Below are 22,001 nucleotides of genomic sequence, written 5' to 3' on the forward strand. Positions count from 1 at the left end.
TGATGCCAAACGGAGCACTGTGGGGCTAGCGGGGCGGGCGCAGGGGCAGGTCCAGGGCAAGGCAGCGGCTCTGCACTTTCTGTTCACTTTTCTGTAAATTTTAAAATGCTCAACAAAAAAGTCTACAAATTCTACATACAAATGGAAACAGGAGAAAGACGTGCAAGCCAGGATGCCCCACCCCACTGGAGGGGATGCCGGGTAAGGGGTGCTGAGGGGCTGGGATCCACCTGTCCCAAGGGTCCCCAACCCTCCTCCCAGCACTGGGTCACAGGTGGGATAACGCTCGGGCTGTGGGCAAGACGGCGCTGGATATGCCCTTCCTTTGTCTCCGTCTCTCTTCATCTCCCTGTCTCTTCTCATCGCTCTCCCCCACACCACCCTGTTTCTCTCACCACAAGTCCCCTCCCCTCCCCTCCCCTCCCGTCCTCATCTCTGGGCCGGCTCCCCTGACAAGCTGATCAATTGCTCATCACTGCTTGCAGGAGGTTCTAACTCAAGTGTGGCATCTTAATCAGCACCTCTGCTGTCCCAGGGCATTGACTGCCTGCCCCGGCCAACACATGAGCCCATTGACCAGGCTCCCTTGCCACCCCCCAGGCCGTGTGTGCCTGCTGGGCTCTGCGCGCCGTCTGGTGGCTGTGGGGTGCAGCACAGCCCAGAGTGTGGAGGGAAGGCCGGGGAGAGGGGAGGCTGGCAAGGTGTCCCGGAGATCTTGGCGCTGGGCAGCCGGGAAGAGGCTCCAGTAGACGCCCCCATCTCGGGCCCGCTGCTCACCCTGGATCCCCTTCTCCCACTCCCACACAACTGGCATGCCCTGTCACCCCTGCACAGCCTCCTCTCGGCCCTGTAGCCGCTCACCCCTGCACAGGGGTCCACAGACCCTGCGTGCGTACCACGCCCTTGCAGGTCCCCACCTTGCCCTCGAGCCCCTCCCGCCTTGCTGATGGACACTGTGGCTGGACCCGCCCCCACCCAGTCGCACCGCTGGGCCCTGCAGGGCAGGGGTCTTAGTCCACTGGGTCACAGCTCTTCCTCAGGGCCCCGCGCTTGGGGGACGCTCAGCAGGGCCGGCTGCTGAATGAAGGCACTGAGCTGTCTGGGAGCAGGAGAGCCCGGTGGTTCTAGACGGGAGTCTGGGCTCAGCCCGGGTGGGCACCGGCCTCAGCTTGGGGTGCCCGAGCTGCTCCTCTGAGGAGTGCTCCCAGGTGTGTCTGTTGAGGTTATGAGGGTTTGGGGGACTCCTGGGAGTTGGGGGTCAGGGTCTTTCCTGGAGAGGGGTGTGGAGTGGCACCTGAAGGCACCACAGGACGTCGTGAGACAGAGGGAGAACAAGGCCCACATGGTCTATGCCCGGGGCTGGAGGGCGCCTGGCACACTCCCACCCCTCCCACCCTCAGCCAGCCTGTGGGGCCGGCCTGCAGGCATGGGTATCCCAAGACCTGTGCCCACCCCATCGCAGGTCCCTAGTGCTCCTCTCTGCCCAGATGACAGCCCAGTGACCCGGGGTGGGGGAGGACAACCAGCCCCCAGGTTTTCTGTCCCCTCCCCAGGCTTCTCTGCCCCTCCCTGTTCCAAATGGATGGTGTCTCCTCAGGGGCTTGGGACCCCCAGAGTCTCCTTTCCTCAGTCCACGAAACCGTTTGTCTTTCACCGGGCTATCTGGTGACTGCCTCCCCCATCAGACTGGCAGCCTGAGCCGGTCCTTAGCAGGTGCCCAGCAGGGGTGTGGCCCCGGGTTCGCAGGGGCCTCTCTTCTAGGGCTTGTACCCTCCCCCTGCCTGGGCCCGACCCTCAGCCTGTGTCAGTGCCCCCCTCGCTGTGGGGGTGAGTGTGGGCCTTGTCAAGCAGAGCAATGGGGCGGTGCAGGGGTGAACCCCACTGCCCACCCCTTCCCTGCTCCTGAAGCCTCTCCGGGAGATCCCAGCCCCCAGCAGAGACTGCAGGCCCAAGGTCAGCGGTCTGCGTATTGACAGCGGCCGATCGCCCCGGCTGGCAGGGGAGGGTGGAGGCTGCACGCGGCTCAATGCGGCCCATCTTGTGAGACAATAAATTTGGCCATTGACCCAGCAAGCAGACGTCAATAAATGAATGGTTAATATAAACATTGTCCTTCTCAAATTAATCCGGGCCTCGGGGACGGGGGCACAGGGCAAGTGGGAAGTTGAAATATGGAGGAAACAGGGCAAGGACAGTGATGTACAGGTGGCCAGCCTGTCCCAGCCTCCCGGGACACACCCCTGCCAAGGCGAGATCTTTCTGTCCTCTGGGGGCTTCTGGGCAGGTGTTTGCCCAGTGCCAGGAGGGCAGCCAGCTTTAGCAACAGAAATCCAGGGGGCAGAGTTACATTTAGATTTCTGATTTAAAAAACAGCAAAACCATTTTAGTGTAAGTATATCTTACATGCACTGTTTGGGATATACTTATACTTAAAAAAATTTCATTGCTTGTCGAAAATTCACAAGTACCTGGGTGTCCTGAATTTTATCTGGAGACCCTGTGTGAAGGGCAGGAGGGGAGTCTGGTGGCCGCAGAGCCTGGCTGGGTCTATACCACCTCAACCCCGCCCAGCTCTGGTGCCCGTGACACTCCAACCCTCACGGAGCCACAGCCAGCAGGTCCACAGCGAGCGTGGGGGGCAGCCTGGAGCCAGGGCTTGACATATGTGGTGACGTCAGACTGATATCATCATCGTGCCCTGTGCTGTGTCCTGACATGCCTCTACTGATGCTCACCTCTGTGGCCTCTGCTTCCCCACCGAGGGAGAAGGTGGGTTTGGGAGGGGAGTGTGCAATTGAGGACTGCCTCCCGGAGGAGTAGTGGGCATTGGCTACGGCCCAGGGGCACGTCCTTGCCCCTCTGCAGTGGGGCTTGCGTATCTCTGGGGTGCAGGCCAGGGCCCGCACCTCCCATCAAGAACCCTATAAATAAATAAGCTGGGTCATATAAATAAATCACAGCCTGCCAGGCAGTCCTGACCCCAGGGCAGCTGCAGTGCCGGGCCAGGCTATCTCTTGCACCCAAGGCCTGCCCACAGCCTCTGGGAAGACTGAAGAAGCTGCCAGACCCTCCCCACAGGCCCAGAGGAGGCTCCTAGAGGCCCTGGGCCCCCAGTGCCCACAGCTGGGCTTGGGTGCTAAACCAAGGGGAACCCCGGGGAGCCGCTGGCTCTCTCCCCAGCACCTGGCACCCAGGGCCAACGGTGGCTCAGTCCCACAAGGCCGGTGGCTGGACCCTGTCTGGGCTGCCTGGAGCCTGACTGGCCTCCCACGAACCCTCTCACCCAGGTGATCGGCAGCTGAGGCCCAAAGCCCCAGCTGAGTGAGTTTTGTTGGGGCGGGAGAGCGAACAAATCAGCTCCGGGCTCCCTCAGCCCAGGCAGGTGTCCCCGGGTTCTGGTATCCCCAGGGTTGGACTATGGTGGTGCTAGGACCGCCCTGCGCTGCCCTCTTGGCCGGGGAGCCGCCTCCTCCCACGCTTCCTCCCTGCTGTCCTTCTTGGAAGACAGCCCCGGAGCCTGGGCTGGGGGGAGGCTGCCCTCAGAGGCCTCCAGCACAGACGGAGGTGGAAGAGGAAGACCCCAGGGTCCAAGATGGACGGGCTCCGGGGACCTCGGCCCCGCCCCAGCCAGGCAGATGGGGAAGCAACTGTCAGCACCTAATGGGCCCTGTGACAAATAGGGCGGGGGTGCTGGCGGAGCTTCCGAGTATCCCTGCAGAGCCCCCAAGGGCAGGGCAGTTCTGGCCCAGCGTGGAAGGGTCAACGCCGGGGTCTGGGGACCCACAGGGCTCTGTGCCCTGCCCCTGAGTTCTTGGGTGGGTTCTGGGGGCCCTGGCAGGGAAGAGGCGGCAGTGGGAGATGTCTGGGGTGGTCCCGGGCTGCCCCACGCCCCTCCCAGGCTCACTGAGGGCATGCTGAGCTCAGCGCTGACTGGCCAAGGGCTTTAGGGACCATTAAAAACGCTCTCTGCTGGCCGCCGTGAGCTGTCCATTTGCTGCTGGCCGGTAGTTACTGCGGCCCCACCCCCACACATCCGCCCTCAAACCCTCATCCTCAGGGCTTCTGGCTTCCACTGCCCTTCCTAGGTGAGGGACTCCTGCCACCTGCCAGCCAGAAGGATGCCCACCCCTCGCCAGAGCCCCTCGGGGACACCCTGCGCTGAGCGAAGGTGGCGGACACAGGACACACGCTGTGACCCCAGTGACCTGAGGCTCTGAGGCTCCGAGAATTAGGGTGGGGACCGGGGACCGGGCTGGGGAGGGAGCGCTTCATGGGAACAGTCGGTTTGGGAAGATGGAAGATTCTGGAGGCATGAGGATGTGGGCACGCTTCACACCACTCGGGTGCACCCTCAGAGATGGCTGAAATCGTAACACATTTTACCATAATCACAATTTTAAATAATCAAGCTGTCCTGTGGGGTCCTCTATGGAGGCCCAGCTCTGTCTGAGTGGGACACTGGGCTCGGGAGGTGACCATTTCGGGACAGTCTGTCCTGGGGCTCACGAGTCCAGCCTGACCCTCCTTCCAGGGTCGGGGTGATGGAGGGAACTGGGGGGCATATGGGTAGGTGGGCCCCTTCTGTCACTGCCCCCTAGGAGGAACGGTGACAGTCCAGGAGGGGACGGTGGGAGGGGAGAGCACCCAAGGTTTGCGCAGAAGGGCATGGGCGGGGCCCTGCAGCCAGGCACCCTTTGGGAGTCCCCGGAGGGCAGGCCCAGGCCAGAAGGGCTCTGGGAAGAGCAGGGCTGGGGGCAGGTGCCACATGCAGGCAGGGTCCAGCTCCTGGAACAGAGGAGTCAGTGCTGGGGCTGCGGGGAAGGCGTTCCCTCGCTGACGGTGGAATCTGGGACCCTCAGACCACTGGAGCTTCCCGGCCTGGCAGGCGGCCACTGCTGTCTGCACCTGCCCTGCACTCTGCACCCTCACTGGGCTGGAGTCTGGGACAGGGCAGGCTGGAGTGGGAGCATCCCCATGCCTGGGACTCTCGGGTTGGCGGGAGGTCTTCAGGCCTGGGGCCCTGTCTTGGCAGTGGGGTTTGGGGCTCAACAGAAGGAGCGATTCTGCCTCGGTCCAATCACCGAGGGGCCTCAACTCCCCTCCTGGAGCCCCGGCAGGCGTCTTTGGGCTTCCCTGCCACACAGAGGTGGGGGATGCTGACCTGGCAGCAGGCAGAGTGAGGCCGTGGGAGGGCTGCCTGCAGAGACGGGGGCTACCGCCAGTCCAGGAGAGATTCAGAGGGCAGCTGGCTCGGCCCGGCCACGATCGACCCCGGGAGGCTCTTCCGAGGTGCATAAAACTGCTTGTTCTCCCAGTTAGAAAAATGGCCCTGCTCCGGGATAATTGATTGATTTTCCTCTTTAGGAATATTCACAAACGCCAGTTCCAAGAACAGATCAATCCCAGCCTCCTCGCAAGTCAGCCACGGGGAGGGGGAGCAGCCAAATGCGACCCCCCCACGGCAGGGCCCACCCAGCCTCCTCCCAGCCCCCCTGTGCACCCCTAGACACTGTGCCAGGGCAGGGAAGGGATGCTGGGGGCAGGGGCCAGGCCTGCGCTCGGGGACTCCCCGTCAAGCCTCAACAGACAGCCCTGAACAGGCCAGTAGGTGAGTGTCTAGGTCCCACCGAGCCAGGTCTCTAGTGCTATGTGACCCTGGACAGGTCTCTGGACTTCTCTGGGTGCTAAAATAAGAGCACAAGTCCAGCCCCCGGACCGAAGGGGCTGTATCAGGGTCCCAGGAAACCTCTCAGCTGCTCTTCCAACCCACTCCCCACGGTGACCAGGTGACCTGCCCCAAGTTCTGGCCCTGCCAAAACCTCCTCTGCGGCCCCCAGGAGGAGCTGGCCTGCCTGACCTCCTCTCCCTCCTCCCTACCTCCCCACACCATGCTGTTTCAAGCTTCTTCAGTCAGCCTAAAGAACTCCTATTCATTCTTCAAAACCCTCTGCAGTTGCCCCTTCCCAGGGAGGACTGTGCTTCTCCCCTTTGGGTAACTCCATCCTGGTACCTGTGCACCAAGAACTTGCCCCTGGGCAGGTCCCCTCACTCCTCCAGCCCATAGGGATGGAGGGCTTGCAGAATAGACGGCTGGGACCCAGCCTCTTCCAGGGCAAGCAAAAACCCAGGTTCCCAGAGTGGATAGTAAACAAGTCTCAAGTGTTTTCTTCTTTGTCTATTTAAGTGCTTATCTGTTCAGCTGAGCTCACATGTTATGTGCATTATAAAACCCACAACCCAGAAACACACAAACTTATTCAAGGATTTACCACAGCCTGGGCAACAGAGTGAGACCCTGTCTCTACAAAAGACAAAAATAAAGTTAAAAAATCAGGCCAGGTGTGGTGGCTCACACCTATAACCCCAGCACTTTGGGAGGCCGAGGTGGGCGGATCATCTGAGGTCAGGAATCTGAGACCAGCCTGGCCAACATGGTGAAACTCCGTCTCTACTAAAAATACAAAATTAGCCAGGAGTGGTGGCGCATGGCCATAATCTCAGCTACTCGGGAGGCTGAGGCAGAAGAATCGCTTAAACCTGGAGGCAGAGGTTGCAGTGAGCCGAGATCTGCCTTTGCATTCCAGCCTGGACAATGAGCGAAACTGCGTCTCAAAAAAAAAGTTAAAAAAAATTTTTAAATTAGCTGGGCACAGTGGCTCATGCCTGCAATCCCAGCACTTTAGGAGGCTGAGGCAGAAGGATCACTTGAGCCCAGGAGTTCAAGACCAGCCTGGCCAACATAAGCAGACCTTTTCTCAACAAAAAATTTAAAAAGCTAGCTGGGTGTGGTGGCACGCACCTATGGTCCCAGATGCTTGGGAGGCCGAGGCGGGAGGATCACTTGAGTCCAGGAGGCAGAGGCTTCAGTGAGCCATGATCGTGCCACTGCACTCCAACCTGGGTGACAGAGCGAGACCTTGCAAAAAAAAGAAAAAGCCTTTCCCTGTTCAGGGGAACTCACGCGTCCATTACAAACGCACAAAGAGGAGACCCTAGCAGAGGTGAACCCCAGTTCTCGCGCTTTGTCCCACTCCCTCATCTGCTCTGGACGTGCTGGGATCGCCACGGCTCAGGAAAGGAAGTCAGCTGTGCACACAGAGAGGAAGGGAACCCCAGCGGAGGAGACTCTGCAGGAGTGGGAGGCAGGACCCCAGCCCAGAAGTACACCGCTAGGATCCTGCTGGGGCAGGGGCCTGGATTTCTTCCCTTACTTGCAAGCCCCCAGGGCCCTTCCCAGGGAAGCTGCCCGTGACCGACTGCTCCACTGTCCTGGCCACAGCCTTCACCTGGGAGGAACAGACACTCTTCGCCCTGGATGGGCTTGTGGAGGCTGGGTGGCCCACGTCCACCCTCACCACAGCACTACCCGCTGGCTGCCACGCTTCGTGGGCCAGGCCTTGGCCCCAGGTGGGTAAATCTCTTCTCTGTCCCATCTGTGCATCCCTGGCCTTTGTGCCTCGTGTGAACTGCCCAGCCAGGAGTGCTAAGGGCAATAATAAAGCCAGGAGGTGGCGGGCAGGCCCAGTGAGGAGCTCTGAACCCTCTTCCTGGGGACAGTGAGCCATGGGCTCTCTAACCGGGCAGGGCCACTGGGCCTCCCTGTGGACACCCTGTGATGGGGGCCCACCCGCCCCACAGCCTCACAGCCCCACAGCCCCACAGCCCCACAGCCCCACACGCTCTGGGGCCGCCCTGCCTGTTAGCAATTCTCCAAACTGAAAGCGATGTGCCCAGGAATTCCTGCAGGGGCCCCGGCTGGCCCAGTCTCAGAGTCCTGTTGAGGGTCAGTGGCCCAAATGTCTGTGCTAAAGTCCCAGGAGTGAGGCCTGGGGGAGGCCCCAGGCAGCCTTGGGGGGGCTGCCCTGCCGGGCTTAAGAATCCACTGGGGAGATGGGCTGAGTGTTGAAGCCCTGTGCCACCAGTTGGCTGCCCAACCTGTCTCTCAGGATGGCGCCCTGCTATGGCTCCAGGGCCAGGCCACTGTTCCTGCCCCAGCTCCCCAGGGGGCTGAAGGCAGCACCAGGCCGGATGATCTGCTATTGATGAGGTTGATGAGGTGGGGGCGGCAGGGGGCAGGCCAGGTCTGGGTCAGCAGATCCGCTCCGGCATCAGATGTGCCCCAACATCGATCAGACAGGTGAGGGCCTGGCTGGGCCTGGGGGAGGGGCGTCCACCCAGCAGAGGCCACGGAGTGAGCACGGACGTGGAGAAGCACCTCCTCCCACCTCAACCCCCACCAGACACTGCTCCACGGACCCAGAGGCCCGAGGGGACTCCAACGTTGCCCTAGGGCAGGGGACAGAGCTGAGGCCTGCCACCCACTGCTGTGAGTGGCACTCAGCGCTGCCCAGGCTGGGCAGGAGGACCCAATCCCTGGTCCCTGAGCTCCACCTTGGCCCCAGGTCGAAGCGTGGGAGTGGCTGTGACCTCCGCACCCAGGGGCAGCTACAACCCCTTCCCAGGCGCCTGGTGGCCCTGAGGGCCTGCCTGGCTTTACTGGATGCCCAGCCCTGGGCATCCCAGATCCTCCCAGGTGTGAGAACAGATAGCCCCAAGGGGCACCCTGAGGGGAGGGCCCCCAGCAACAGAGAGGGAGGAGGCCTCTCAGAGGCTGTGGGGCTGGTGGGGAGAAGGCAGACACAGACCCAGAGAGAAGGAGGGAGCAGGGACCCCAGATACCCACATGAGACCCACAGACAGACACATCGGGGAAGGATGAAGATTCCAGGACAGAGACAGAGACCAGCAAGAGAGGGTGCGTTCCACCTGCAGGGAGGGGCTGAGAAGCCAGGAATGTGGCTGCTTGTGACATGGGCCCTATGCCAGCCCTGGGTACCCCTCGGAGGTCACCTTGGGGTGGGCCTGCCAGCCTGAGCAATTCATGGCTGGTGCGTGTCATCCACCAGATTGACCACGGGAAACAGGTGTGCTTGGTGGGCACTGGGAGCCTCTGGGGCCTTGGAGCCGGGCAACCCGGAAAACCGCAGACAGGTCCTGGGGCCCCCATACCCACCCCACCAATCCACCAATCATGAATTGGATTGGGATTTGATCTATGAGACCACAGCCGTGGCCAGGCTGGCTCCAGCAGGGCTGAGTGAGTCGAGTGCTGGAGCCCCAGAGACAGCTACACACCGGCTGGGGCGCTGCAGAGTGGGGGCTGGTGCTGCCACTGCCCTTCAAGCTTGTGCCCTTGGGCAAAGGCACTCCCTTCTGGGCTGAGGCTCCCCAACTCAATGCAAGTGGGAGCACCCTGAGTGTCCCCTCCTCCCAGCCCTGGTATTGTCCTTCCCTGGCTCTGCCTGCTAGGCTCTGCATGAGCTGTTGCCCATGAAGATCCCAGGCCAAGCCAGTGAGGGTCGGGGCAGAAGGTTTGTGAGAGCCAGGACTCCTGGGCGGCCAGTTTGCAGCAGGGCAGGAATCCCACGAGAATCTTAGAGACCCTTTGGTGAATGGATGGATGGATGGGTGGATGGGTGGATGGGTGGATGGGTAGATGAGTGGATGGATGGGTGGGTGAGTGGATGGATAAGTGGATGGGAGGATGGATGGATGAATGGGTGGGTGGGTGGGTGGGAGGGTGGGTGGATGGATGGATGGATGGATGGATGGGTTGATGGGTGGGTGGATGGATGGATAGATGGATGGTCGGATGGATGGGTGGATGGATGGATGGATGGATTGGTGGTGGATGGACAGATGGATGGATGGATGGGTTGATGTATGGATAGGTGGATGGGTGGGTGGATGGGTGGATAGATGTATGGTCGGATGGATGGGTGGATGGATGGATGGATGGATTGATGGGTGGATGGACAGATGGATGGATGGATGAGTGGATAGATGGATGGGTGGATGGATGGATGGATGAGTGGATGGGTGGATGGATGGATGGATGGATGGATGGGTGGGTGGATGGATGGGTGGATGGATGAATGGATAGATGGGTGGGTGGATGGATGGGTGGGTGGGTGGATGGATGGATGGATGGATGGATGGATGGATGGGTGGGTGGATGGATGGATGGATGGATGAATGGATGGGTGGGTGGATGGATGGATGGATGGATGGGTGGGTGGGTGGATGGATGGATGGATGAATGGGTGGGTGGGGATGGATGGATGGATGGATGGATGGATGGATGGATGGATGGATGAGTAGATGGGTGGATGGATGGATGGATGAATGGGTGGGTGGATGGATGGGTGGATGGATGAATGGATGGATGGGTGGGTGGATGGATGGATGGATGGATGGGTGGGTGGATGGATGGATGGATGGATGGATGAATGGATGGGTGGGTGGATGGATGGATGGATGGGTGGCTGGATGGGTGGGTGGATGGATGGGTGGATGGATGAATGGATGGATGGGTGGGTGGATGGATGCGGTGAGAAGGGGATCGGGAGCTCCAGAGGGAGGGTAAACCTACTGGGAAGTGCTGTCTGGGTGCGCAGGGCCTATACGTGGAGCCAGGTGGGGCACAGGCAGGTGGGCCATGTGCCAACGTGGTCTTGGCTGGAGGAGGGTGAGGCAAGGGGGCCGGGGAGAGGAGCCCAGGTGAGGGGAGCTGCCAGATGCACATGGCCTGAGGGCCCCTGGACTGCAAGGTGAGGGGTGGTTTCCCTGGGAGTCCTGCCCTGCCCCATGGAGAGCCCTTCAGGGAGGTGGGGACAAGACTGCTGCTGGCCCTGCCTCTCTGCGAGGGATCAGAGGGAGGGGGTCACTGACGGAGGCAGCTGTCAGGGCCCCAGGGAGAGTTTTAAGCTGGGATTCAAGGAGACACCAGGGCAAGAGAGACTTCTGTCAATGTAATAAAAAATCCATCTAGACTCCCAGTGCCTCGCCTGTTACATGTTGGGCACACGGAGATCTCAGGCAATCCCTCTGTCTACAGCCGCCCCACCTGGATGCGCCCCATCTCAGCTCAGATGGGCAGGGGGCAGGGCGAGGTGGAGGGGAGGTCTCCCTCTTCAGGGGAAGGAAGGAATCCCCTTGGAACCACCTGCTCCAGGCTCCATCAGGGTTGCTGCTGTCCCAAGACCTCCCTGGGGCCACAACGCTGGCTCTGCCTACCCAGCAAGTGACCTGTGTAAGGGCAAAGGGCCTCCAGGTGGGCAGGGGGACAGGATGTTCCCAGGAGGGAGCTGTCCACGTCCTACTCAGGGTGCCTGGCCACCCCAAGGTCACTGTTACGGCTGTACAAACACCTCTTTCCAACATCTCACAGCCCGTTTGGCTCAGCCTCAAGACCAGCAGCCTCCTATGTTGTCCACCCTGTTTCTACGCGGCCACACGGTTACTGACCCAGTCACTCACCCCACAGTCACTAAAACCTGGTCACTCAACCCACAGTCACTAAAACCAGGTCACTCACCCCACAGTCACTAAAACCTGGTCACTCACCCCACAGTCACTAAAACCAGGTCACTCACCCCACAGTCACTAAAACCAGGTCACTCACCCTCACAGTCACTAAAACCAGGTCACTTACCCCACGGCCACTCACCCTCACAGTCACTCACTCCACCGTCACTCACTCCAGGCCACTCACTCACCCACGGTCAGTCACCCTCACAGTCACTCCAGGCCACTCACCCACAGTCAGTCACCCTCATGGTCATTTGGTCACTCACTCCACAGTCACTCACTCCAGGCCACTCATCCCACGGCCACTCACCCCCGGTCACTAAAACCATGTCACTCATCCCACGGTCACTCACTCCACAGTCACTCACTCTAGGCCACTCACCCACAGTCAGTCACCCTCACAGTCACTCCAGGCCACTCATTCCATGGTCACTAAAACCTGATCACTCACCCACGGTCACTAAAACCTGGTCACTTACCCCACGGTCACTAAAACCTGGTCACTCACCCCAGGTCACTCAACCTACGGTCACTCATCCCACGGTCACTCACCCTCAAGGTCACTCACCCTCACAGTCACTCACTCCACAGTCACTCACTCAAGGCCACTCACCCCACAGTCACTAAAACCTGGTCACTCACCCCAGGTCACTCAACCTACAGTCACTCACCCCGCGGTCACTCACACCAGGTCACTCACCTCACAGTCACTCGCCACTGTCACTGTTAACCACCCTCACCAACACCACACCAGGCCCTCTGCCACCCCGGCAATGCCACCCTGGCAGCTGATTACCCTGGACACCACCAAAACCAGCAGTGCACTCCCTACCCCGTCCACACCACTGCCCCGTCTACACTGCTTCACCCCAGGGCTCCCCACAGCCTGTGTGTGTGGTCAGGGAGCCAAGGCAGGGGTCCCCAGGGGCTCTGGGCCCAGGACAGGTGTCGCTCTCAGGAGTAAGCACCGTGCAGTGGTGAATGGTGGGCAGGGCCCGCGGCGAATTTAACAGCCGGCATCGGATTGTGCGGCTCAGCCTGGAACCAGCGTATTATGAAGGCTAATGGATTTTTGAGGCCACATTGATTTTTCATTAATTTGGTAAAAATCTTTTTCCTCTCCCCTATAATTCTGTCTTAAAACGCTCCCCCTGACAGCTCGATAAGTCACTCCTGCCTTAATGCATGTCTGGCGCACCGTCTAGGGGCCGAAGCGGGTGTGGGGGGAGCCGGAGCCGCGGGGGCTGCCAATCCCCACCCAGGTGAACACTGAGTTATGCCCGGGCATGCAGCCCAGCCATCCTGGGGTGGGTGCCCTGTGGGGTTACCCCGCCAGGCTGCGGGCAAGGCCTCTCTGTGGCGTGGGCCTCGGTGCCTGGGCTGCTGGCTCCTGAAGATAGTACAGCCTCTGGGGCAGAGCCCCTGTGAGGAGGGTGAAGCTGGAGCCCCCACTCCCAGAAGGGGTGGACAGGGCCAGGCCAGAGCCCTGACTCCAGAGGAGACAGCCTTGAGAGGGACCTGCCCAGGCCTCCTGTCCAGCCTCCCCCAGCAGCTCTCAGGCTCCCAGACCCAGGAGGGCCCACCCCATGCCCAACCTGGGCTGCTGACCCGCAGGGGCCCTGCCTATCTCCCTCCACTGGGGCCCCACCCAAAGCCGGGCTGTACTTGCCCTTAGGGGAACAGAGCTCACCACTTCAGCTCAGTTTTGTCTCCTCCCTTCCTCTTTCCCCACTCCTCTCTCTCCTCCCGCTCCTCTTCCCCTCCTCCCCACCCACGGCACAGCCCCTGCACCCCTAGTCTCCTCAAACTCGTCTCCCAGGGGTCCCCAGGGAGTCCTCCAATCAGCTCCAGCCCCCAACCCTCTCCCACGGCTTTGGGTGACCCCCAGGTCCCCCTGAGTCCCCCTCCAGCCACAGAGTGTGCACTCAGCAGCTACTTGGAGGCCGCCCCCGTGGGCACCCACTGGCATCCGCTAACCAGCAGGCCCATCTTGGGCTGAACCCCCAACCTGCCCCTCCTCTGCCAATGCCCAGGCTGGGACATCCCCTGGCGCTCCCCACACCCCACCCAGCACCCTCACACGCCGTGCTCTGAGGTGGTGCCCCCTGGTCCTTGGATGCAGGGTGCCAGAAGCATCCACCAGGCATGGGCACAGTGCCCCAGGCAATGACCTCTTGGGGCAGCCCCCCGTAGAGGCCCAGGTCCCCTTCCACAGGCGGCCTGCCCTCTCCTGCCTTCCCCTGTCAGCCCTGCCTGGCCCATCCCTGCCTCTCCTCCCCGCACCCACACTCCTTCCACACCGTGCTCGCCTGGAGGCGCAGCGGGAGCCAGGCCTCTCACACCTCCTCAAGCTTCCTCCTGCCCTGAGATGCAATCTCAGCCCCCAGATGGTCAGCCCCGCAGAGCCAGGCCTGTCCTCACCGCTGAGAGCCCAGAGCCCAGCGTGGCGGAGAGAGAGGGTGTCCGGTGGCTCTCCCAAGCTGAACCTAGGTCAGCCTGCCATGCATCTCCCAGCTGGTGGCCTGCTCACCCCCGACCTTGACTGCATCTCCCTCCCCTACGGCTCACTGGGAGTTGTGGGCAGAACAGAGATGTGGTCAAGACTGGGCCTGGTCCTCAGGAAGCATCGGGGACCCTGTCAAGGCTCTGAATCTGCAAGACGCCCTCAAGCAGCTCTGCCTGCAGGTGAGGAACCTGGGGCCTCCGTGACAAGATATTAGGCATCATCTTCTGACTTCCAGGCGCACCTCACGTGTCATAAGGATCACTGGGATGTGCAGGACATAAGGAGAGCGCAGAGGGGCCAGGGCTCCAGGGGCTCCTGGGAGGCAAAAGCGCCCAGCAGCAGGTGTTCAGTCATTGCCGACGGGCAATGAGTGGCCGTGAGGATGGACAGGAGGGCAGAAGGGCGGCACTGCAGCCTCTGCCGCCCACCCTGCCCTGGAGAAGTGGGTGCCCCTTCCTCCTGCTGACTTGGAGAGGTCAAGTCACCCCCACTGCAGATCCCCAGCCTGTCCCACCTTGCTCTCTGGAGCCAAGAAAAAAGCAGTGGAGGCTGGGCGCGGTGGCTAACGCCTGTAATGCCAGCATTTTGGCAGGCCAAGGCGGGAGGACGGCTTCAGTCCAGGAGTTCAAGACCAGCCTGAGCAACACGGTGAAATGTCTCTACAAAAATCAGCCGGGTGTGGGGGTAGGCACCTGTAGTTCCAGCGACTTGGGAGGCTGAGGTGGGAGGACTGCTTGAGCCCAGGAAGCAGAGGGTGCAGTAAGCCAAGATGGCGCCACTACACTCCGGTCTGGGTGACAGAGCGAGACTCCATCTAAACAAAACAAAACAAAACAAATCAAAAACAGTGGGGACCAGGCAGAGAAGCTAATGCACTAAAGGCCGTGGTGGGGGTGAGGGGAACATGGCCACGGGGCAGCTGCCGAGAGGAGTGAGCTGGAGGTGAGGATGGCAGTGACAGGGGAACTGCTATCACCGGTGATGGCCTCATGGGGACTAGAGATTGGTGTGGGGAGGGTGGGGTATGTGCTGTCCACACGATGACAGAGGCAGGCGACATGATGTCAGCAGTGGGGGGGACAGTGACATGCCATGTGACCTCGGGTTGGGGAGAGTGGTGGGGGGTGTGGCCTCAGGAGTTGGGGAGGGAATGGTGGTATGTGTGTGACCTCAGGGGTGGTGGAAGGGGAGAGGGGTTGGGCAGTGACCCCAGTGATGGTGGGGAGGGTGGTGGGGTTGTGTCTTTGGAGTCCCATCTCTTCCTCTCACACTGGGAGGGTTAGAGTGGCCACAGGCAGGCGTGAGTGCCCTGGAGGTGGCTAAGGACTCGGCCACAGGCTGTCAGCCTCTCTCCTTGTGCTGAGAAGCTGAGGCTAAACTCAGCCCTCTAAGCTTGTCTGCTACCCGTGGCCTGACCTGGCCCGTCACCTCTCCCATGCACAGCAGCACCACCTAGGTGACCCAGAGCCCCCACTGCCACCTCCGCCACCCTGGCTTGAGGCCTCACTGGGTCTGGGCCCCATGCCCTCTTCTCCTCAGGGCCCCTCCCAGCTGCCCAGCACCCCCGTCCTGGGGATCTGAAGCCCATGGAGCCGGTTTCTCTCTGGAGCTTCGTGGAGCGCCCCCAGTCCCCCGCCTTCCGCGGCTCCCCTCCAGGATCAACCCCCGGGCTCTCTGGACCTCTACGCCATGTCTGCAGATGATCCGCGGGTGCTGTCTGCGCTTGAGGACAGCTGTAGCCTCGCCAGCCCACTGGCCATCGTGGCCCACCTCGTACAGGCACAGATCCTGACCATGGCCGTGGGGAACAGGGAAAACACTGCTCCGGGGACTGTGGGAGGGTGCGGTGGGACGAGGGTGTTGGACAGGGCCTGACCCCCAACACCTGCAGGTGGTGTGCGTTCACTCGTCTTCTGGAACTGCTGGCTTGAGGTGGCAGGAGGGGCTGGGAAGGGGTGAGGAGGAGAGTGAAGTAGGGGACTCTGCCCTTGGCTCACCTCGGTCTGTCCCCAGCCCCCACAACCCATCCATTCTCGTGCCCCCCAATCCATCTCCAATCCCACTCCCAGCCCTGTCCATCCCCAGGCCCCTGCTCCCACCCCTCCCCGCTCCCTCTTCCTGCGTTAATCCTGCTCACTGCTGACCCAAGCAAAACGGAGTCCGCCTTCTCCCTTCTCGGCAGTTTTCTGTTGGCAAAGCAGAAAGGAAGGCAACTCAGGCTCAGCCCAGCCTCCTGCCTGGGGAGCACTCTGAAAATGGAGCATCACCCCGTGGGCCTGGCGCCTGGGCAGGGTGCACACACGGTCCCGGTGCACCCTCGGCCCCTGCGCTGCTCAACATCCATCGTCGGCCCTGGCTCTGCGTGGGCATGGGGAGTGGGGTCTGGACCATACCGTGGCCTCAGCAGCTCCTAGGCTCCGGCCCCTCCCTCCTAGGCAACATATGCCCGACACACTCAGGCACTCATGGACATGCTGGTGCCGTCCCTGCCCTCGGCCCGTCTGTGACACCGTGACCAAAGTGATAAGGCTGGGCCAGAAAGTGGGGGCTAAGGCCCATGCATGGGGTGTGGCCAGGCCAGGCCATCTGAGGAAGGGACACTAACCTGCCCCTAAAAGCCAAAAAGGTGCTAGCCAGAAACGCCCAGGAGTGTGCAAGTAGGACTTCAAGGGAAGAGAATGGGCTCTGCAGATGGCAAGGTGTGGCGCTTTGGGGGGTGAGGCAAGCACCAACACATGCTGCTGCAGGGACAGCCTCGAGCCGGCCCCTCGGGGCAGCTGTGCCCCCTGGGAAGCCTCAGCCAGTGGCTCTCACCGCACAGCCTGCAGACTGAGCGCTCCCCAGCGGCCAGCCCTGCCTTCCCCCAGCCTCGCCCTGATCCTGCTTTGCTCCCCAGCCTGGGCAGGTGGGACAGGACCCTGACCTGCCGCCTCCTGCTAGGGCAGGCTCAGCACAGGTGCCGCCCTGTGTGCTGGCCCCAGGGGCTGCACTGCCCTCTGGCGGGGCACAGGCCACAACTGGCCCCGGGGGTGAAGCTGCAGGTCCTGCCAGGCCTGGCATCACACCCTTGACTAGTCCTCAAGGCCTCCTAGAGCCTCCTGGAGCCATGGTGATGTCTCCCCAAATCCGCCCACCACTGCCGACTCAGCTGCCAGTGTGGACGTGCAGTCCCTGGGGGGGCTGGACAGGGTAGTCCCCTGTCCAGCAGGCCCCTGTGCCCAGCAGGCAGCCACCAGCTGCTGCAGGGGTGAGGATGGGATGGGGCGCGGTCCCTTCCTGCAGCCCAGGGGCTATCTGGCAGGACTCCCACAGAGGCTGGAGGGCGTGGTCCAAGCCTGAGGGGCTGGGCTGGTAGGCATCTGGGGGGCGTGGTCCAAGTCTGAGGGGCTGGGCTGGTAGGCATCCGGGGGGCGTGGTCCGAGCCTGAGGGGCTGGGCTGGTAGGCATCCGGGGGGCGTGGTCCGAGCCTGAGGGGCTGGGCTGGTAGGCATCCGGGGGGCATGGTCCGAGCCTGAGGGGCTGGGCTGGCAGGCATCCGGGGGGCGTGGTCCGAGCCTGAGGGGCTGGGCTGGCAGGCATCCGCTTTCTGTTCTGGCGTGGGGCTCACTGCTGCCCCAGGAGCAGCCCCAAGTGGCAGGTGGGGAGGGGGACCCCCCTCCTGCCCAGCCCTGCCTTGATTAGAACTCAGGACTCCAGATCCCGGGACCTCCGCCCCCCTCCCCGTGGCCGGCAGTAGGATCTCAGGGCCTCCCACATCGCCACAGCACCCCTGTGCACCAGGCTTCCTCCACTTCACAGGATGGAGGCGGTGACAGGAGCCGGGTCCCAGCCACGTGTGACTCCAGCTGCGAGGCCCCCACTCTGTGGCAGAGGGACCGGATGGCGGGGAGGCAGCCCCAAGGGAGACCCCTGAGGGGGCAGCAGGGGACAAGATGGCCTGGGGCAGAGAGCAAGGCCAGGATCACAGGCCCAGGCTTGGTGGCAGCCAGGGGAGGGGTGTGTGTGGGCAGGGGTGGGATGGGTTGGGCGTACCCCAGGGGTCTGTGGTGGGGAGGGGCATGCTCTCCGGGCAAAAGCCCCCTCCCCCAGCCTATGGTGGCCTGGCGCCCACCGTGCAGGAGGCAGGTGGCAGCTCTGTCCCCACCTTGGGTCTGGACAGGCCACAGGAGGTGGCCTCCTTGATGCACAGTTTTATTAACCAAATTAATATGTGCTGGGGAGACCTGCATGACCTTGGCCCATTCTGCTGAGACAGGGATTTTCCCAGGAGGGCAAATGGGGGACCTGGACCCCCACCCCGGCTCAGGAAGGCTGGAGAGCCTCACCCTCCCGCCCAGGAAGATGGCACCACGGCGCCTGCATCTCTGGGACCCCAAACACCCCACTCGCACCCCCATTTTCCTGGCTGAAGCACGAGGGAGGTGGCAGCACAGGGTCCTGGACCCTGGAACTGGAGCTTGGGATGCAGGGCGGGTTGCTCCCACCTGGGGACCCTCGGAAGGGACTGGACGAGAGGGCAGGGGTCTTGCAGAGCTGGGGGCTGCCTTGCTACCCGGGGTCTGTGCCTCAGCCCTCCCAAGGTGCACCTGCCTGTGCCGCCACCCAGGGCTGCTAAGCAGGTGGCGGCTGCCCCCTGGTGGCTGCAGGGAATGACTCCCACCAGCCCTGTCCCTTTCAGAACGTGCTGGGCCCTGGGGCCCTTGGTGAGGACCCCCACTCAGGCTCCGTGGCTGCTCTCGGGTGCAGCTCGGGCCTGCCCTGCTCTGCAGCCCTTCCCACCCCCTCCCCTTGGTGCCCAGGTCCTGAGCCCACTGCTGTGGGGGTCTTGGGGGCGGTGCTCCTGCTGACTGCCTTTGGGGGCCATTGTCCACCCAGTCTATGGAGGCCTGGAGGCAGCCCCCACTTCCCCTGCTTGAAACACTGAGAGCTCACGGCCTGTGGAGGCCCGCAGGAGCGGCGCAAGCAGGCTGGGGAGGGCTGGGGGCCCGTGCAGGCCCCAGGCTCAGGGAGAGGTGACATGCTCAGGAGCTGGAGGGTGGCACCTATGGTCGGAGCAGGACAGCAAGGTGGGCAGCAGGGCTGGCAGGCTTAGGGCCACCATGAGACCTGGGCCACAACACTGGGGACTCCTGGGCAAAGGGGACACTTGCTGGGATGACCAGCACAGGGCCCGGGGTGACAAGCACAGGGTGCAGAGGTGGGGAGTCCCTTGTTCTATGCACAGACAGGACAACAGGAGGTATTTTCAGGGAAGGCCGTGTCTGGGACCCGGCCTAGGGGTCTGTGGATGCTGTGGGTGTGCCTGGCTGCTGCATGGTGGCATGGTGGAGGGGCAGCGAGCGAAGGGGTGCCCAGCAGGAGTCACTGGGCACCAGGCAGAAACTTGGCCGGAGGCAGGACTGAGACCTCAGGGTCTGTGCCCAGGGCAGCAGCAGGGTGGACAGAGCCCGGGGGCACAGACGTGATGGCTGTGAGGAGCACCTCCTGTGAGGAGCCCTCAGGGTGGGGCAGCCCCAGGAAGCTGACCTCAGACCGGCAGAGGGACTGGCACCCTTCCTGTGTGTGGATGAAGAGGCCACAGCTCCCATCACTGGGCTCAGACAGGTCTGACCATAGTCTTTAATGGGCAGGCAGGTGCCCGAGGCAGCCTCTGGCATGAGGCGGGGCAGGCATTGCCCAGAGGTCCTCTGGGTGGGGAGGGCATGCTTGGTGCTTCCCACCAGCTGGAGCCAGGGCTGAGGTGTGCAGGGAGCCTGGCCCTCACAGCCACCCTGGGCACTTCGAGGATGAGGGCAGAGCTGGCTTCACTGGGGCACGGGGCTGGGAGCAGCCTCCAGGCTTGCCCTGCTGGGCTTTTCGGCTCCAGCTGAGGAGGGGCCGGGGGCTGGCCCACGTGGATTCCGGGGTCTTGCAGCCATGCTCCCTCTGGCTGCTTAGAAGCCCCCTGGGGCCCAGCAGGGCGGGTCGGCGGTCCCCCTGTAGCAGGGACAGAGATAGACTGTGGTCAGCCACTGCTGGCCTGTCCCCACCTGCAGCCAGTCTGGGAGGGGTGAGAACCACCTGGAAGGGGCTGGCACACTGGGGCTTGTTTGGGGGCTCCCATCAGGGTGACCACATAGTAGGGGCCCCACGGGTTTCACCCAACCCTGGTTCAACCATGCTGGGTAGATGAAACTTCTGGGATGGAGCACCTGGCCCAGAAGCCTCCAGTCTGAGGATACAGAGGCCCAGTGAGGGGTGGGCTCAGCATCCTCGGGGTCAGGGCAGGAGCCCTCAGATGGAGGCCACAGCACAGGTGGCCCCTGCCCAGGAGGCGGCCCGGGGAGGGTTACCCGCAGCCCCACCTCCCCTTCCCAATGCTGCTCAAGCATCCAGGGCACGCCCAGGGCCAGGGTGGGGACGGCAGGCTGGGGACCACCCCTCCGGGGCCCCCAGGGCTCACCAAGGTGGGCAGCCTAGAGCTGGGCAGCACTGACACCACCTGCAGGCTGGCACCCGCCTCTCCCGCAGCCTTCAGCTCCGCCACCACCTCTGCGTGTCTCCACCACCTGCACGGCTGCCCGTTCACTGACACAATGTAGTCACCCTCCTTCAGGCCGGCCGCCTGTGGGGAGACTTGGATGGTGAGGCGGGGACAGGACACCCTGCCTGGCACTGGGGACTCAGCCTCAGGGGGCCGGTGGGGCCCTTACCGCGGCCTGGCTCCCTGGAACGACAGCAGCGATGAGGACAGGCGAGTCTCCCCGCAGCGTGAGGCCGAAGCCCCCCTCCCCTCGGGTCAGGTGGACGGGCCCCGCCAGCCGCCACCGGTTCTTGGCTGAGAACACAGACAGGGGCCCCTGGCGGGGGCTCAGAGGTCAGAGGCCCAACTGGGTCATACACTGAGGAGACCCCGCCTAATCAGCACGTCCATCCAACCTGTGCACCGAGGGACGCCGTGGGGTTCCACAAGGAGGGTGGGCAGGGCTGGACCGCCATCAACGGCCTGAGGCCACGTGCTGGTCAGAGCCACGCAGCCCGAGCTGCCCGTGCTGGGGGTGTCTGGGGACGGGTGTGCTCACCAGCCGATGGAAGATGTCAGGCCCCTTCCCCGGGGACAGGCGCGGCGTCCTGGCCTCTGGCTTCTGGTGGGTCTTAGCTGAGAGGGTGGAAGAGCAGAGCTAAGCTGGGAGCCTGTGGAGACCTGCCCCGGGGATTTTCCAGGGCGCAGGGCATGACCCCGAGCGCACACAGGCCCTGCCTCTGACCTTCTGGCCTGGCCGCACTGCAATGGCGGGGGGAGCTGCCCCAGGTGCCCTGAACACATAGCCTCCTCTGCCACAAGTGGCTCCCAGAATCCCTCCCTGAAGTCCCAGGTGTGCCTGTCCCGGGTCTGTGGGCTTCCCCTCAGGGTAGGCCAGTGCAGGGAGGGAGGGGCTGAGGGGCGTGGCCATCCCCCAGGCCCCTGAAGGGCCCGGCAGCTCTGTGGGCCTGAGATTGCGGCCTGGAAAGTGCTACTGCTGTTGAATTCATCGTGGCGATTGCATCTTTAAGGCAATCAGCCTCCCTTTCTCCAGGATGAAGGCCCCCACCCTGGCCGGGGATGCAGCCACCCACACAGGCCCTGGCTGCTCACGCTGGATGTCTGGGGCCTCGGCAGTCTCACAGAAGTCATCCTCACGGTCAAGCTCCGCGTACTTGGCCAGTGAGCGCTGCAGCGTCTGGGCGACCACAGCCCGCAGCAGGTCCACCTCTCGCAGGACGCGGCACAGGGCGTGCAGCCGCAGCGCCTCCTCCTGCCCCAGGATGGCGCGCTTCAGGTGTGCCTTGCCTGTACGCGGGGCACTGGGACGTCACATACCATGTGGGCCTGTGGGCCCTGGTACGTGGCAGAAGGAGTGGGCAAAGCCAGGGCTGTGGGGCTCATCACAGCCACTTTTGCTGTAGGCGTATGCCACAGGGGTGAGGAGCTGGCTGTGCAGGAGGGCTCTGCCTCATACAGAGCAGGGGCCAGGGACAAGCTGCTCCCAGGGGTCTCCCACCTGCTCAGAGGCTGCCAGCACTCCTGGGGCCCCTGTGCTGGACCGTCACCCATCAGGCACAGGGCATCCAGGGATAGGTAGGTGGCCCAACTCGTTAGCATGGG

The 22,001-nt window shown here is 62.7% G+C and overlaps 1 protein-coding gene across 1 annotated transcript in view; it reads right to left on the minus strand.

Annotated features, from left to right (window-relative positions):
- Positions 1–19,467: 19,467 nt before the first annotated feature.
- Positions 19,468–22,001, minus strand: part of RHPN1 (rhophilin Rho GTPase binding protein 1) — a 100,236-nt gene continuing 97,702 nt past the window's right edge. Inside the window, exons 12-16 of the mRNA XM_050801010.1 lie at positions 21,492–21,686; positions 20,938–21,014; positions 20,569–20,715; positions 20,319–20,480; positions 19,468–19,852 (exon numbers count right to left, since the gene is read on the minus strand). Of these exons, the coding sequence (XP_050656967.1) occupies positions 19,637–19,852; positions 20,319–20,480; positions 20,569–20,715; positions 20,938–21,014; positions 21,492–21,686 (797 nt within the window). The 3' untranslated portion in view covers positions 19,468–19,636. The remainder of the gene's footprint in view (positions 19,853–20,318; positions 20,481–20,568; positions 20,716–20,937; positions 21,015–21,491; positions 21,687–22,001) is intronic.

Source organism: Macaca thibetana, chromosome 8 (assembly GCF_024542745.1).
Source record: "Macaca thibetana thibetana isolate TM-01 chromosome 8, ASM2454274v1, whole genome shotgun sequence".
Taxonomy (NCBI): domain Eukaryota; kingdom Metazoa; phylum Chordata; class Mammalia; order Primates; family Cercopithecidae; genus Macaca; species Macaca thibetana.